The following is an 11,652-nucleotide window of genomic DNA, read 5'->3' as shown; positions in this document are numbered from 1 at the left end:
GTGTTCGTGGTGAGTTCTAGTACCTCTTTTTCTAGAAATGTAGCGCTGACTCCAGGTGCCACCAGTTCTAGAGAGCAAGCCTGACAATGCACACTTTACTTGGGTAACAGAATGGATTTCCACTGGTTGAATACCAGCCTCAAATGATGCACGTTTTCTAAGAGCGTCAGAGCACATTGCTACCGAAAACCTACTTGGAGCAGGGAGGCAAAGGAGTGTATCTGCTGTTGAAAAGATGACAGAAGTCACTTTTTTATAAGGCATTTCCATTTTATTATAAAATTATAAGGCAGGATTCAGCTCCACCATCTGTAAGAAACTGTGTGTGGTTCAACAGGCCTCAATTAATAGACTTAACTTTCACGGTCAAACAAAGCATACATTTGCTGTATTAAAAAAAAACCAAAAAACTTTTCAGACAAATTTTATTTTCCACAGCTTTAGGGCAGCAGCTTCCTGCCAAGTCACAAACCAGCATCACTTTCACCAGATCACAGCCCAGGAAGCATAGCCAGCTTTGCAGCAAAGGAAGGAGGAGCGATCAGTTAAGACCAACTTGTGCACTTTGTTACCGAGACAAACATAAGCAAGTTGAATGGGTGGGGAAATTCCCATCTCCAACCACACACTCTTCCTGTATCTAGCTCTGCTTTCCAGAGTTAACTGCTAGACACAAATAGTTCCCTGTTAAATCTAATAATGCACTTAATTTACCCATGTGTGTAGACCAATGTATTTTCCTCATTTAATGAGCTGCCTCTTTCCTGCCTCCCCATCTATCCCAAATATATTCCTTTACTGATAGCTCTTCCTTATGAATGATTAAAATTCATCCCCTTGATCTTTTTTAAATCATTCCTCAAAACTGCAACCACATAAGAACTTCACCAAAGTTTGAGGGTGGGAGCAGGAAGAATTGTGCATACAAAGTAGTATCATTCTCGGATACTGGCTTTCCTGCAACATTAACCCCATATAAACGCCATCCCCACAGCTTGTCAGCCTACCTAGAGCTTGGAGAGTGAAGTTAGGATCAGAAAAATTGGCGAAGGCTTTTCCTACAAAGGGAAAAGAAATTTGGAAGATCAAAGGGAAAATGGCTCACATAGGGTTTCCACTGCTAGCTGTGAAAATTGGAAATAACGGAATGCTCAGGCTTTACTCCACAGCTGTAGTCTGTTGGTGTGCTGTTTTGGTACAGCTCCATTGCTGAGGCAAGTAAACAAGCAAGATTAGCTCTTCTCCCCCTAGGCACAGGTGTGTGAGTTATAAAAATCTTCCAGTCCTTGAGTACATAAAGCAGCAGCCAATTAAAGTTGTTCTTTGGTTTAATCGCTCCCAAGCAGAACTTACCCCCCCTTTCGCTGTCCGTACTGGCTAAGCTGGCAGCAAAAGTTATAGAGGCATATGCAGACAGCACATCTGTCCAGCAGCAGGTGCTACCCAGGAGCAAGGGGTGAGGGTCCCATCACTTTGCAGGCCCACAATTCAGGTACAAACGGTCCAGTTCAGAAGCCAGATCTTTGGAAAGAATGGGGCATCATAGTGCATATCAAACATGGTGCATGCACATGTTTTTTTCTGGAAAGACTGGTGCCTCAGAAAGCTATGCTGCCATGAAGATTAAAGCATTCAGGGAGGGGAGAGAGAGTGAGCCTTGCTGCCACAAGGAAGGATGTAGCCTGCCTTTTTCCACAATGGACATGTCTACCCGCAGGCAAGCAAAGACCAGCAGCAATACACTGTCTACAGCCCCACTCAACCACTCTACATACACATTTTACGCCCAACACTTTTCCCACAAGCCCCTTTCTGTAACTGCGCAAGACTCAAGAAGTTTAAGGCAAGTTTATATTATTCAGCCCCCACCCCGCAACCCTTCATCTCTGCGAGGCACTTAAAATACCTGGAGTTTGGTCCAGAAAGGCCACTGGGTCCACTTGAGAGTTAAGACACTGCTGAGGGAAAGAACAAGCAGAAGAAAAAGTACCATTGTTGTTTAAGGCTTTCGAACCACAGGGGAGAGAAAGGCAGAGAATGTGTGTAAACAGAGCTGCTGCTCCCTGGATATTTCCAAACCCATGTCTGAGAGTTACTGATGAAAGGCTCCACCGTTAACAGTAAGAAGATGGGCTCTCCTTAAGACGGGGGATATTGTTCTGTCTCCTCCAAGCAACTGCTTTAATTTTTAAAAAAAGTCCATGTTCAGGGGAACTGACAAACCAGAGGCTGCCGTCTGGGCGATGTATGAAGCGGCACTCGAGAGCTGATTTCAGGGTAAAAGGGCAGGGGCCCTTACCTGCAGGAATCTCCCCTGCCATTGGCAAAGTCCTCTCTTCCAAATTGAGCCAGCTCTCCAGCAGATGGCTAATGGGCTTGCCTTCTCAAAACAGGCAACTGAGATGCCATGGTTTGGCATCCATAAGGCAAAACAAGCATTTAAAAAAATAAAAAGCCAACTAGCACGCAGTCTTCAGCCTCCTAAAGTAAGCTGATGAGAAATTTGTCCATTCCAGTTTCATAGCGGAGTCGCCAGAGACCCAACAAAATAATCTCAAAACTGTCTACTCACACTAATATCATGATTTATCAGCGCACAAGGGCCTTGGGGGAGTTCAGAGACACATCAGAATGAGGTGACTGGTTTTACCGCTCCCCAAAATGAAACTGCTCTGGCCAAGGTCCATTCCAAAGGGTATGGGCCCTCCTTTCCTACACAGAACAGAAGACATAACTAATTCTACAAGTAAACCCAGGGCTCTGCAAAGACCACTGCGCTTGCTCACAGGAAGGAGGCGGTAAACATAAAATTATGAAAAGCAAGGAAGTAGCCCCAAAGACACTCGTGTGCCAAGAAACTGGACTGAAATGTCTCCTTCACAGTTGCAAATCCGCTCCCAGTCCCACCTTGCATGAACGGGAGGGACGTTCCTCACCATGGCCACCAGGAAGCCACGCATTTGCTTGGATTATGCATCCAAGGCAGCATTTAGCCTGACCTGCAAGGCTAGCGAACAAACCGAAGAGGTCCTTGTGTTTTCTTTCACCCAAAAAATGTAAAAACGCTTTGAAAAGAGGAACAAGTCCCAGAAATGAAAATGCTGATGTCCCGGTAAATGGCCTCTTTAGAGAAAAGAGGAGAGAACTGAGAGCAGCGAGTTATCTCTTCCTCTTTAGACCACCTTGTTTTATTCACTCCAGAGGGGAAGGGCCTCAACGTCTGGGGGAAAGCCACGCCTTTTGTTGATGCCCTGTCGCAAGCAAACAGAGAGAGGGAGGAACGGCGCATCACTTTCGAGATCTGCTGAGGATTTCCAGCTCTCCAGGCACTGCGGTATAATGTACAGTATCGTACGTGTGTGGGGAGGGGGGAGCCCAGCCTATCACAGCTCTTGAGTCTTTTTGCAGTTCCTCCATCCCTTGCCTCACCAGTCGCCTGTAAGGGGGCGCCTTAGGAATGGATGGGAAGAAGGGGCTGGATAGCTGGGACCCATCAGCTCTCCATCACAGTGGGGTGAGTCTTCTAAGACGATATTCCGCCCTGCATCGGACAAAGCCCTTAAGACCTGAAGACATGGACAGCTCTGATCACGTACTGCCGGCAGATGGGGCACTCGTTCATGCGCTTCCCACACTTGGTGCAGGTGACCATGTGGCCGCACTCCAGGAGGACGCAATCAATGACGGAGTCCATGCAGATCTTGCAGAGGTTGTCCTCCGAGCCAGGGAGAGTGGCGTTGCCAGATGGAGCTGGAACGGCAAAGGGGGGACTTGATTATAAGAAAAAGAAAGCCTCAAAGCAGCTTACAAACAGGAAGAAAAAGAAACTATCAATGAAAAGTTATTTAAAACGTTCAGAAAAATAATTCAAATCAACAATAAGCTAAACACAGATTAAGACTCTCGTCGAACATTCTACATGTCTGGATATATAGTTGTTTTAAACTGCTTTTAATATGCTGTACAGTCGTACCTTGGATCCCGAACACCCTGGAATTCGGACGTTTTGGCTCCCAAATGCCACAAACCCGGAAGTGAGTGTTCCTGTTTGCGAATATTCTTTTGGAACCCGAACATCTGACAGGGCTTCCACAGCTTCTGAATGGCTACAGGAGCTTCCTGCAGCCAATCAGAAGCCGCAATTTGGTTTTCGAACATTTTGGAAGTCAAACGGACTTCCGGAACAGATGCCGTTTGACTTCCTACTAGTGTTTTAACATCAATGTTGTTTTTTCTTTGTTGTAACCCACTCTGGGAGCTTAGAGTGAAGGGTTGGTAAATAAATTAAATAAATAAATAAATGGCTTGCCTAAACAAGAATGTTTTTAGCAAACATCAAAAAAGTAGTACAGTGAAGGTGCTTTCCTGATGTCAATAGGCAGGAAGTTCCACAGAGTGGGTTCTGCCACACTAAAAGTTTCTGAGTGTCCTGTGGCACCTTTTAACGGTTTGGATCAGTCGAGTGGGCACATATGAGGTAAGGTGATCTTGCAGGTAAACTGGTCCCAAGTTGTTAAGGCCTTTACATACTAATAGTAACACCTTAAACTTAGCCGGACAGCAAATCAGCAACTAGTGGAGATTCCTGAGCAGAGGCATTCTCTGCTGATGGGCAATCATGCTACAACTTCCAAATCTGGAACAAGGGAAGCCCCACATGGAGCACACTGGGGGGGGTGGATGGGGCCCATGTCTGAGCGAGAGCCACTTTCCAAAACTTCCCAGCATCAACTCTGGGCTTTGCCATTTTAAGATTCTTATCCTATCATCAAGGTGTATACACATTCATATATGATTGCTTGCTGTCCATCAATGAGAGAGACAAAGTCCCACCCCCACACAAAATAAATGCCTGTCCTTCCCAGTGAGCAACTATTTTGAAAGGAGAAACAAGGGCTGCTTACCAGCTTGATCATCCGTATCAGAAACTGAAAACAGAAAAAGAAGTTTGATGAAATCCTATTGCAACAGTGCTCAATATAAATAAACAAGATGTGTCGTTCCCTTGCTACTGCCTTCTGGGAAGAAGGGAGTGGGGACTGGAAAAATTACTTAGGAGAAAAAGGAACAAAGCTCTGGGAATGGGAGATCCTATGGTGGGCCAGAGGCTCTTACACTTTTTATGCCAATTTCATGAGACCCTGCGGTGCATCAGGCCAATGGATCATCTAGTTCAGAATCCTGTTCTCACCGTTGCCAACCAGATGCTTGTTAGGGGACCCAAGTGCAAGAGTCCCTTCCTTTTCTTTGGTTTCCAGCAACTGGTATTCAGAAACATTGCTGCCTCCAACTGTGGAGGCAGAGCAGAACCCTCATGGCCATCGATAACTTTCACTTTCACGAATTTGTCTAATCCTTGAAAGCCGTCCAACTTGGCTCCTCCTAAGGGTGTGAGTTCCATAGATTTTTTTTTTTTTTAATCATATTTATTAAAATTTCCAATAATAACAGAATAAAGAAGATAGAAAAGATAAAGAAAAAAAAGAAAGAAAAGAGACCAATTTTAAACCCTTATTTTCATAACCTTCTTTCTGGGACTCCCTCCTTCCCCTCCCGACTGTATTCCCCTTTCCCTACGTTGGTTCCACAAGTTCTCATTCCCAATTTAACCTAATATGTTATGCCTAATAGCCAATTTAAATTACAATCTTAACATCACTCCTCACCTTTAACAAAATAGAACAAAGATTTTTTTCCCCAAAATCTACCCCGTTTCCTTCCACGAATTCCCCCTTTTCTTTTTTTTTCCAAAACTTGTTAAATCAAAATACCAAAGTTATATATAAAAAAAAATTTAAAAGATAGAAAATAGAAGAAGGTTCCAGAAGTTGATTACATAGCCTTTGGATTCTAGAATTCCCCCTCCCTTCCCCGGTTTAGATTCCCTATGTCCATCAGTCTGTATGTTGTCGGCCTGGAGGTCTCAAGTCCACAGCCAAACTTTCTCAATTCATCTTGCCGATTTTCTTTAAATTTACTTGTTTTGATAATGTTTAATTTCAAAAGTCCAGTCTAATCGAGGCCTTTAATTTCCCTTGATCATTGTTACTCCTTCCATTGTTCTTGCCGTGGCGTAGTTGGTCCTTTACTCTTTTGTTTCTTACTTTCTCAGGTTTCTGTCTTGTTCAGCTGCAAAACCATTCTTATTCTGAAATCTAGTATCTCTACAGAGGTTTGTTATTCAGGAGCTTACTTAAATAGAAAGATTCTATTGTGTTGTCACCTCTGTAGACAAAACAAATATTTCAGTTTTGCTACTTTCCCAGGAGCTAAGACCAGTAGTACACATCCCAGAGTAGTTTTCCATATACGCCGCTTGTAATGTCCCAAAGCCCCTCTAGAGGGATTGCAATAACTTTGTGTCCTCTCATCCAAAAGTCAAATTGTTGTTTCTTTTTCCACCCGACATTTTGTATCCATATTTATATCCAATTGTATCAAAATTAACCAGCAAAATACTTGTAGCAAAGTCCTCTTTATATTCTCAAGATTTGACAGCTACTTTGACAGCTGTCAAACTCTCCATCTCTCTCCGCCAGGTTCTCTGAATCGCCCCGGTTCCCGGGGGGGGGGGGTTGCCTTTTCCCTCTCACCTCGACTCTCCTCCAGCACAATTCTTGTAATGATTCCATCGTGGAATTTGGTATTTTTAGTCAGCAATAAACTTCTGAATTGATCTTGGTTTCTCAGTCCTTGTTTTAGCATGTTTACAATCAGGGAGGGGACTGACTTCCTTTTTAGATCCCCCCCGCTCGTGCCGAATCCGAAAAAAAAAAAAAAATTCCTTTTTTTTTTCCTCCTTTTGTACCCGGTTACCCAATTACTCACGGGTTTTTGTTAAATGTCCGAATTTCAAATGGAAGAAGCCAGCGCTCTCCGACGAATGGCATGCGGCTGCACTCGGCAGGGGAAGCGATAGACTCAAAGTACCACGCCACTCCCAGGCACCCGATCCGTAGCCTTTAAAAAGGCTCCTTCACGAGTCGGGAGGGCGCTGACGGTACCAGCCGAGTCCCCATGTCCACGGGCCCCGTGCCCGTGGTTTTTAAGGGTCCCCGCGTCGCCGGCGCGGTAGGACCCAGCCCCTGCCGAGCCGACTCCCTCCGGAGCTCGGAGGGAGTCCGCCATTCGGCGATGGCGCCAACCCGGAAGCGTGAGTTCCATAGATTAACCATGTGCTGCATGAAGAGGGACTTTCCCTTATCCTACATCTCCCAACATTCAACTTCATGGGAAGTGAATGGGTTCTAGTGCTGGGAGAGGGAGAAAAACCTTTATCCACTTTCTCCATGCTGCGCAGCATTTCACAAACTTGTGGGATGCCGCCTCTTACTCAACTTTTCTCTAAACTAAAAATGCCCTCTCATTCCCACAGATATACAAAGATATGTGCATATGAAATACATATACCATGGGTATGTAAACTAAGGCCCGGGGGCCGGATCCAGCCCAATCTCCTCCTAAATCCGGCCCGCAGACGGTCCAGAAATCAGCGTGTTTTTACATGAGTAGAATGTGTGCTTTTGTTTTAAATGCATCTCTGGGTTATTTGTGGGGCATAGGAATTTGTTCATCCCCCCCCCACCCCCGCCAAAAAAAAATATAGTCCAGCCCCCCACAAGGTCTGAGGGACAGTGGTCAGCCCCCTGATGAAAAAGTTTGTGGACCTTGATATATACCGTACTTTTCCGTGTATAAGACTATTTTTAGTAAAAAAAAATCCTAATGTTAAAAGGGGGGGTAGTCTTATACACGGGGGCAATCTCCCCCATTTTCTTAATTTTGAGTCCCTAAAAATATGGGGCCTCTTATACACGGGGATGGGTTATACACTGAAAAATACGGTGTGGGTGTGTATTTTCCACCCCCCCCCCAAAAAAAAAGAATCCTTACCCAGCTGCTGAAGGTCCTTCTCTTTGTACAGGCGGGTCACTCTCTCCATCAGCTCCCATTTCTCACAACAGCCCTTGTAGTTGACAAAGTTCCGAGCGAGGATCTCCTTCAGCTGCCTTACAGAGAGGGCATCAATGTCTCTCACACTTGTCAGGTCAGAGAGAGATGCCCTCCGCCCCGGAACTAGGTTATCCTCAGAGTCGGTGGACTGAAATACAAAGCAGTTTACGGGTAAGGCTGCGAGGCTTCAGCCTGGCTCTGCTGCAGCAAAAAGGGGGGCCCTCTCTATCTGCTAGCCAGCCAAAATCAGCTGTCTCTCCAACACATGCCAGGGTTTAGGCATGAAGGCACAGACTTTACAAGACGGGTCTTCAGGTGCAGTCACTGCTCTGCTATGTGGAAGTCACACACATAAATGTTTCACCAAGCATATGGGAGTGTAAGGATATCTGGGCACCCGGTGCTAGAAACCAAATTTCTTTGCCTACAATGCCTTTCTAACCTGGACCCATGAACTGGGGGCAATATTTATCAGGGTGCATCAGGGTAAAGATAGTGGCACGAATGTGTTTAGCTTTAATAAAAACACACGGGTGATAGAAACCGAAAGACTTCTCAAACCGACTGCCTTCCAGATATTTTGGACTGTAAGTCCCATCAGCCCCAGCTAGCATGGCCAATGCTCAGGGATGGTGGGAGGCATCCTCTAAAACTTGCACAGGGCACCAGGCTGGGGTAGGCTGGGCTAGGCTGGGCTATGGCAATAAGAGCTGGAAACCAGAGGGCTGGGAGATAGAGGGGCTACAACAGCAAGCTTCAGTCATCTCTCCTCCTTGATACTAAGAAAGGACCAATCAGTGTACTTCCTCTAAGTGTAACTCCATCCCATCCCATTTCTTCATTAATTTCTGATTTTTTTAAAAGGGAAAAAAAAACCATATTCAAATACAAATTCAATGCATTTCTCAATAATACTTTTATCCTAATCCATTTGCATGCTTTGCAGTACGTTTTTCTGAGCCAAGAACTGGAATTACAAAATTCAGAGAAGCGCAAAACCGAAAGGGCTATTATATTTCTGATCTGTCTATTTGCCTGGGAGTTGCAAACTAGGTCAGTTTGTTTAAAAAATGTGGACTAAACAAATTCCTATCCTGACATCTCACACACAACACAAAATCCCCTAATATTCTATCGTGATTGGCTGTGGCTCACTTTTGGAGCCAATACTGGCGAAGACGTAGGGCATAAATAATATACCGCACAGATAGAGATATACACATCTCTTATACAAACAGATTTACTATGTATTTTGGAAAGCATTCAGACACCTTTTACACTATCGGCACCCAATTTTGCATGATGGTTCCTGAGACTGAGGAGCAGGTTTTCATCTATGTTTAGATACAAATGGAAGCCTTTTTGAACCTAGAGGGCAGACTGAACCTTTCAGAACCACACAGATTTTAGCCACCAATTTCAAAACCGCATTCGCTTTTTTGCCTTCCTTGAATGTGTGTGTGTACACACACCCTTTGGCATTTCGGAACCAGAGGAACGCAAAACAGGTTTCAAGCTCCATACAATCAGCTGGTGGGTAGCAGAGGACAGGGACCAGTCCACCAACGAGGGGACACCATACGGTGAAATTCAAGCTGTGGGACTGCAGAAGCAGAGGTAAGTGGACGAAGATTCCATAGGGCCACACGTAAATGATTTTATGGGTAAAAATGGGGCTTGAACCTACCTTGAAATCCATCCGCTACACCACCAAGGATCCCCATAATCTTTTTCGGTATCCAGAGCACTCATTGCAACCCCTGGCCCACCCCCACACGGCCTCCCCGTTCTGGCTGCATCATCGGCCCTCGCCTACCTGCGTCTCCTCCTCGGTCAGTGCTTCCACTGCATTCTCGACTTCCGCCATGTCGCCCTGGCTCGGTAAGACATGCCCATTTGCCTAGGAGGAAAACAGATGCTGCTGAAAGACTGAACTCCCTAGAAAACCCACCGTGGAGAGACAGAAGAGTCTAGAAAAGATGCTGGGCCATCTCTGGAGGACCCTGAACCCACCCAAAGCTGATTTACAGCTGCTGGTCTGACGCAAGGTGGGATGGAGTGCAGAGGGAGGGACAAAGAGGAAGAAAAATTCTTGGTTCAGTGTGAAGAGTTTCTGGACTAGGGAGGAGGTTAAGGTTTTGGTGGGAGCATTGCTTTGTTTACTATTTGCATATGGTGGTTATTATTATTAGTAGTAGAAGTAGTAGTGGTGGTGGTAGTGGTGGTATTAATACTACTACTACTACTACTACTACTACCACTACCAATGCACTTGCTATTGTTTAAAGAGATGCTATGTTGTTTTTCCATAAGTTGTATATTATTATATGAAATGATAATGTGTTATATGATTCCCTCCCCTCTTTTCCCTATGTTATTGCATATGTGCATCTACTTTTCCTTTAATATCAGTCGCTTAGAGACTTTGGGTAATAGTAAGTTTAAATATATAAGCAATCAATTAATAATAAACAGAAACTCTCCTTCGTCCTTTTGAACTCTAGAAGGATGCACAAGGAATCACAAGAGGAAGAAGCTAAATGCAGACCTGTTTGCAATCTGGCTCTCACAACTCTAGGACTTAATGGCCAAACTGACAACTCCTGTCCAAGTGAGTCAAACAGGCAAGAAAATCACTACTTTTCCATCAGCCTGGCATAATTTTATTCCATATGCAGCATCAATGGAACATGGTTATAGGTTTCTGAGAATGGAATGATACCATTGTATAAAAATTGAAATCAGTAGATTTCAGTCACTGGGTAGCTCAGTCGGCCAGAGCATGGTGCTGACAACACCAAGGTTGTAGGTTTGACAGCTGCATATTCCTGCATTGCACTCTATGATTCTATGACTTGAAATGCAATTAAATAGGCATGTGGTGCTTCTGTGCGGTGCTGATACGTAAGAACAAAAAAATCACCTGTGTATGAATCACTCTTTACAATATATATATATATATATATTGCAAATAAAGAAAAACAAAAATAATGGGGTGGGGGGAACCAAGAGGAAACTCGGGCGATCCCAAACACACCCAAGCTGGATGATGAAATTGCTCCCAGCTGGGAAACGACGTCTGCTGGGCCCCTTTACCTTAATGTTGACTAAGCCCCGTTAAGACCGCCTAGGCTTGAGTAGGGAAACCCTAGGGTGGTGTCCCCAAGGCCTGGGTCAGTCATGATTGAGCTGCAGAGAGGCACCAGGAGCCCATGCTGGGAAGGCCTGGCTCTGCCCTGCTGCCTTCCATTGTGATGCGGGGCTGACATCACGGAGAATGCAAGGCAGCCTGGCTCTTTGTGACACAGCGCTGCAAGGCCAAGGGCACTCCAATCTCTGCAGGGCGGCTGGGTGCTCCCCAACCCATGTCTTGTGGAGGGGTGGGTGGGCCAAAAGGGCTCTATGGTCTCCTCCGGCTAGCCTGTGGGCTAAAGGGCTGAGCCATGGCAGCACGCAGCAGAACAGTGAGAGGCTGCCAGGGAGCTGCATGAGGTTGGTAAAGATCAGTGGTCACCCAAGGGCTTAGTGGTGCTCTTAAGAGCCCGCCTATGCCTGCCCATGCTCAATGACCCCTCGGTGATGAGGGTCATTTCCTTTGTCTCCCTTGACAAAGACACAAAGCTGTAAGAGGAGGCAGGGAAGAGTGCCACTCTTTCCCACTTCCTCTTCCAGCTCTATGGGTTTTCCAAGGCTCAGGTT

General features: G+C 45.4%; 1 protein-coding gene across 3 annotated transcripts in view; it reads right to left on the bottom strand.

Annotated features, from left to right (window-relative positions):
- Window positions 1-408: 408 nt before the first annotated feature.
- RFFL (ring finger and FYVE like domain containing E3 ubiquitin protein ligase) overlaps window positions 409-11,652 on the bottom strand; it is a 37,111-nt gene continuing 25,867 nt past the window's right edge. For all 3 annotated transcript variants that reach the window (XM_080984034.1, XM_080984033.1, XM_080984035.1), the window contains 4 exons: window positions 9,770-9,853; window positions 7,894-8,101; window positions 4,905-4,928; window positions 409-3,750 (listed from right to left, as the gene is read on the bottom strand). In XM_080984034.1, coding sequence (XP_080840160.1) covers window positions 3,560-3,750; window positions 4,905-4,928; window positions 7,894-8,101; window positions 9,770-9,853 — 507 coding nt within the window. In that variant the 3' untranslated portion in view covers window positions 409-3,559. The remainder of the gene's footprint in view (window positions 3,751-4,904; window positions 4,929-7,893; window positions 8,102-9,769; window positions 9,854-11,652) is intronic.

This window comes from Podarcis pityusensis, assembly GCF_964106645.2.
Source record: "Podarcis pityusensis genome assembly, chromosome: 15".
Classification (NCBI taxonomy): domain Eukaryota; kingdom Metazoa; phylum Chordata; class Lepidosauria; order Squamata; family Lacertidae; genus Podarcis; species Podarcis pityusensis.
Note: the sequence above shows the minus strand (reverse complement) of the source record. Positions and strands in the feature narration are given on the sequence as shown.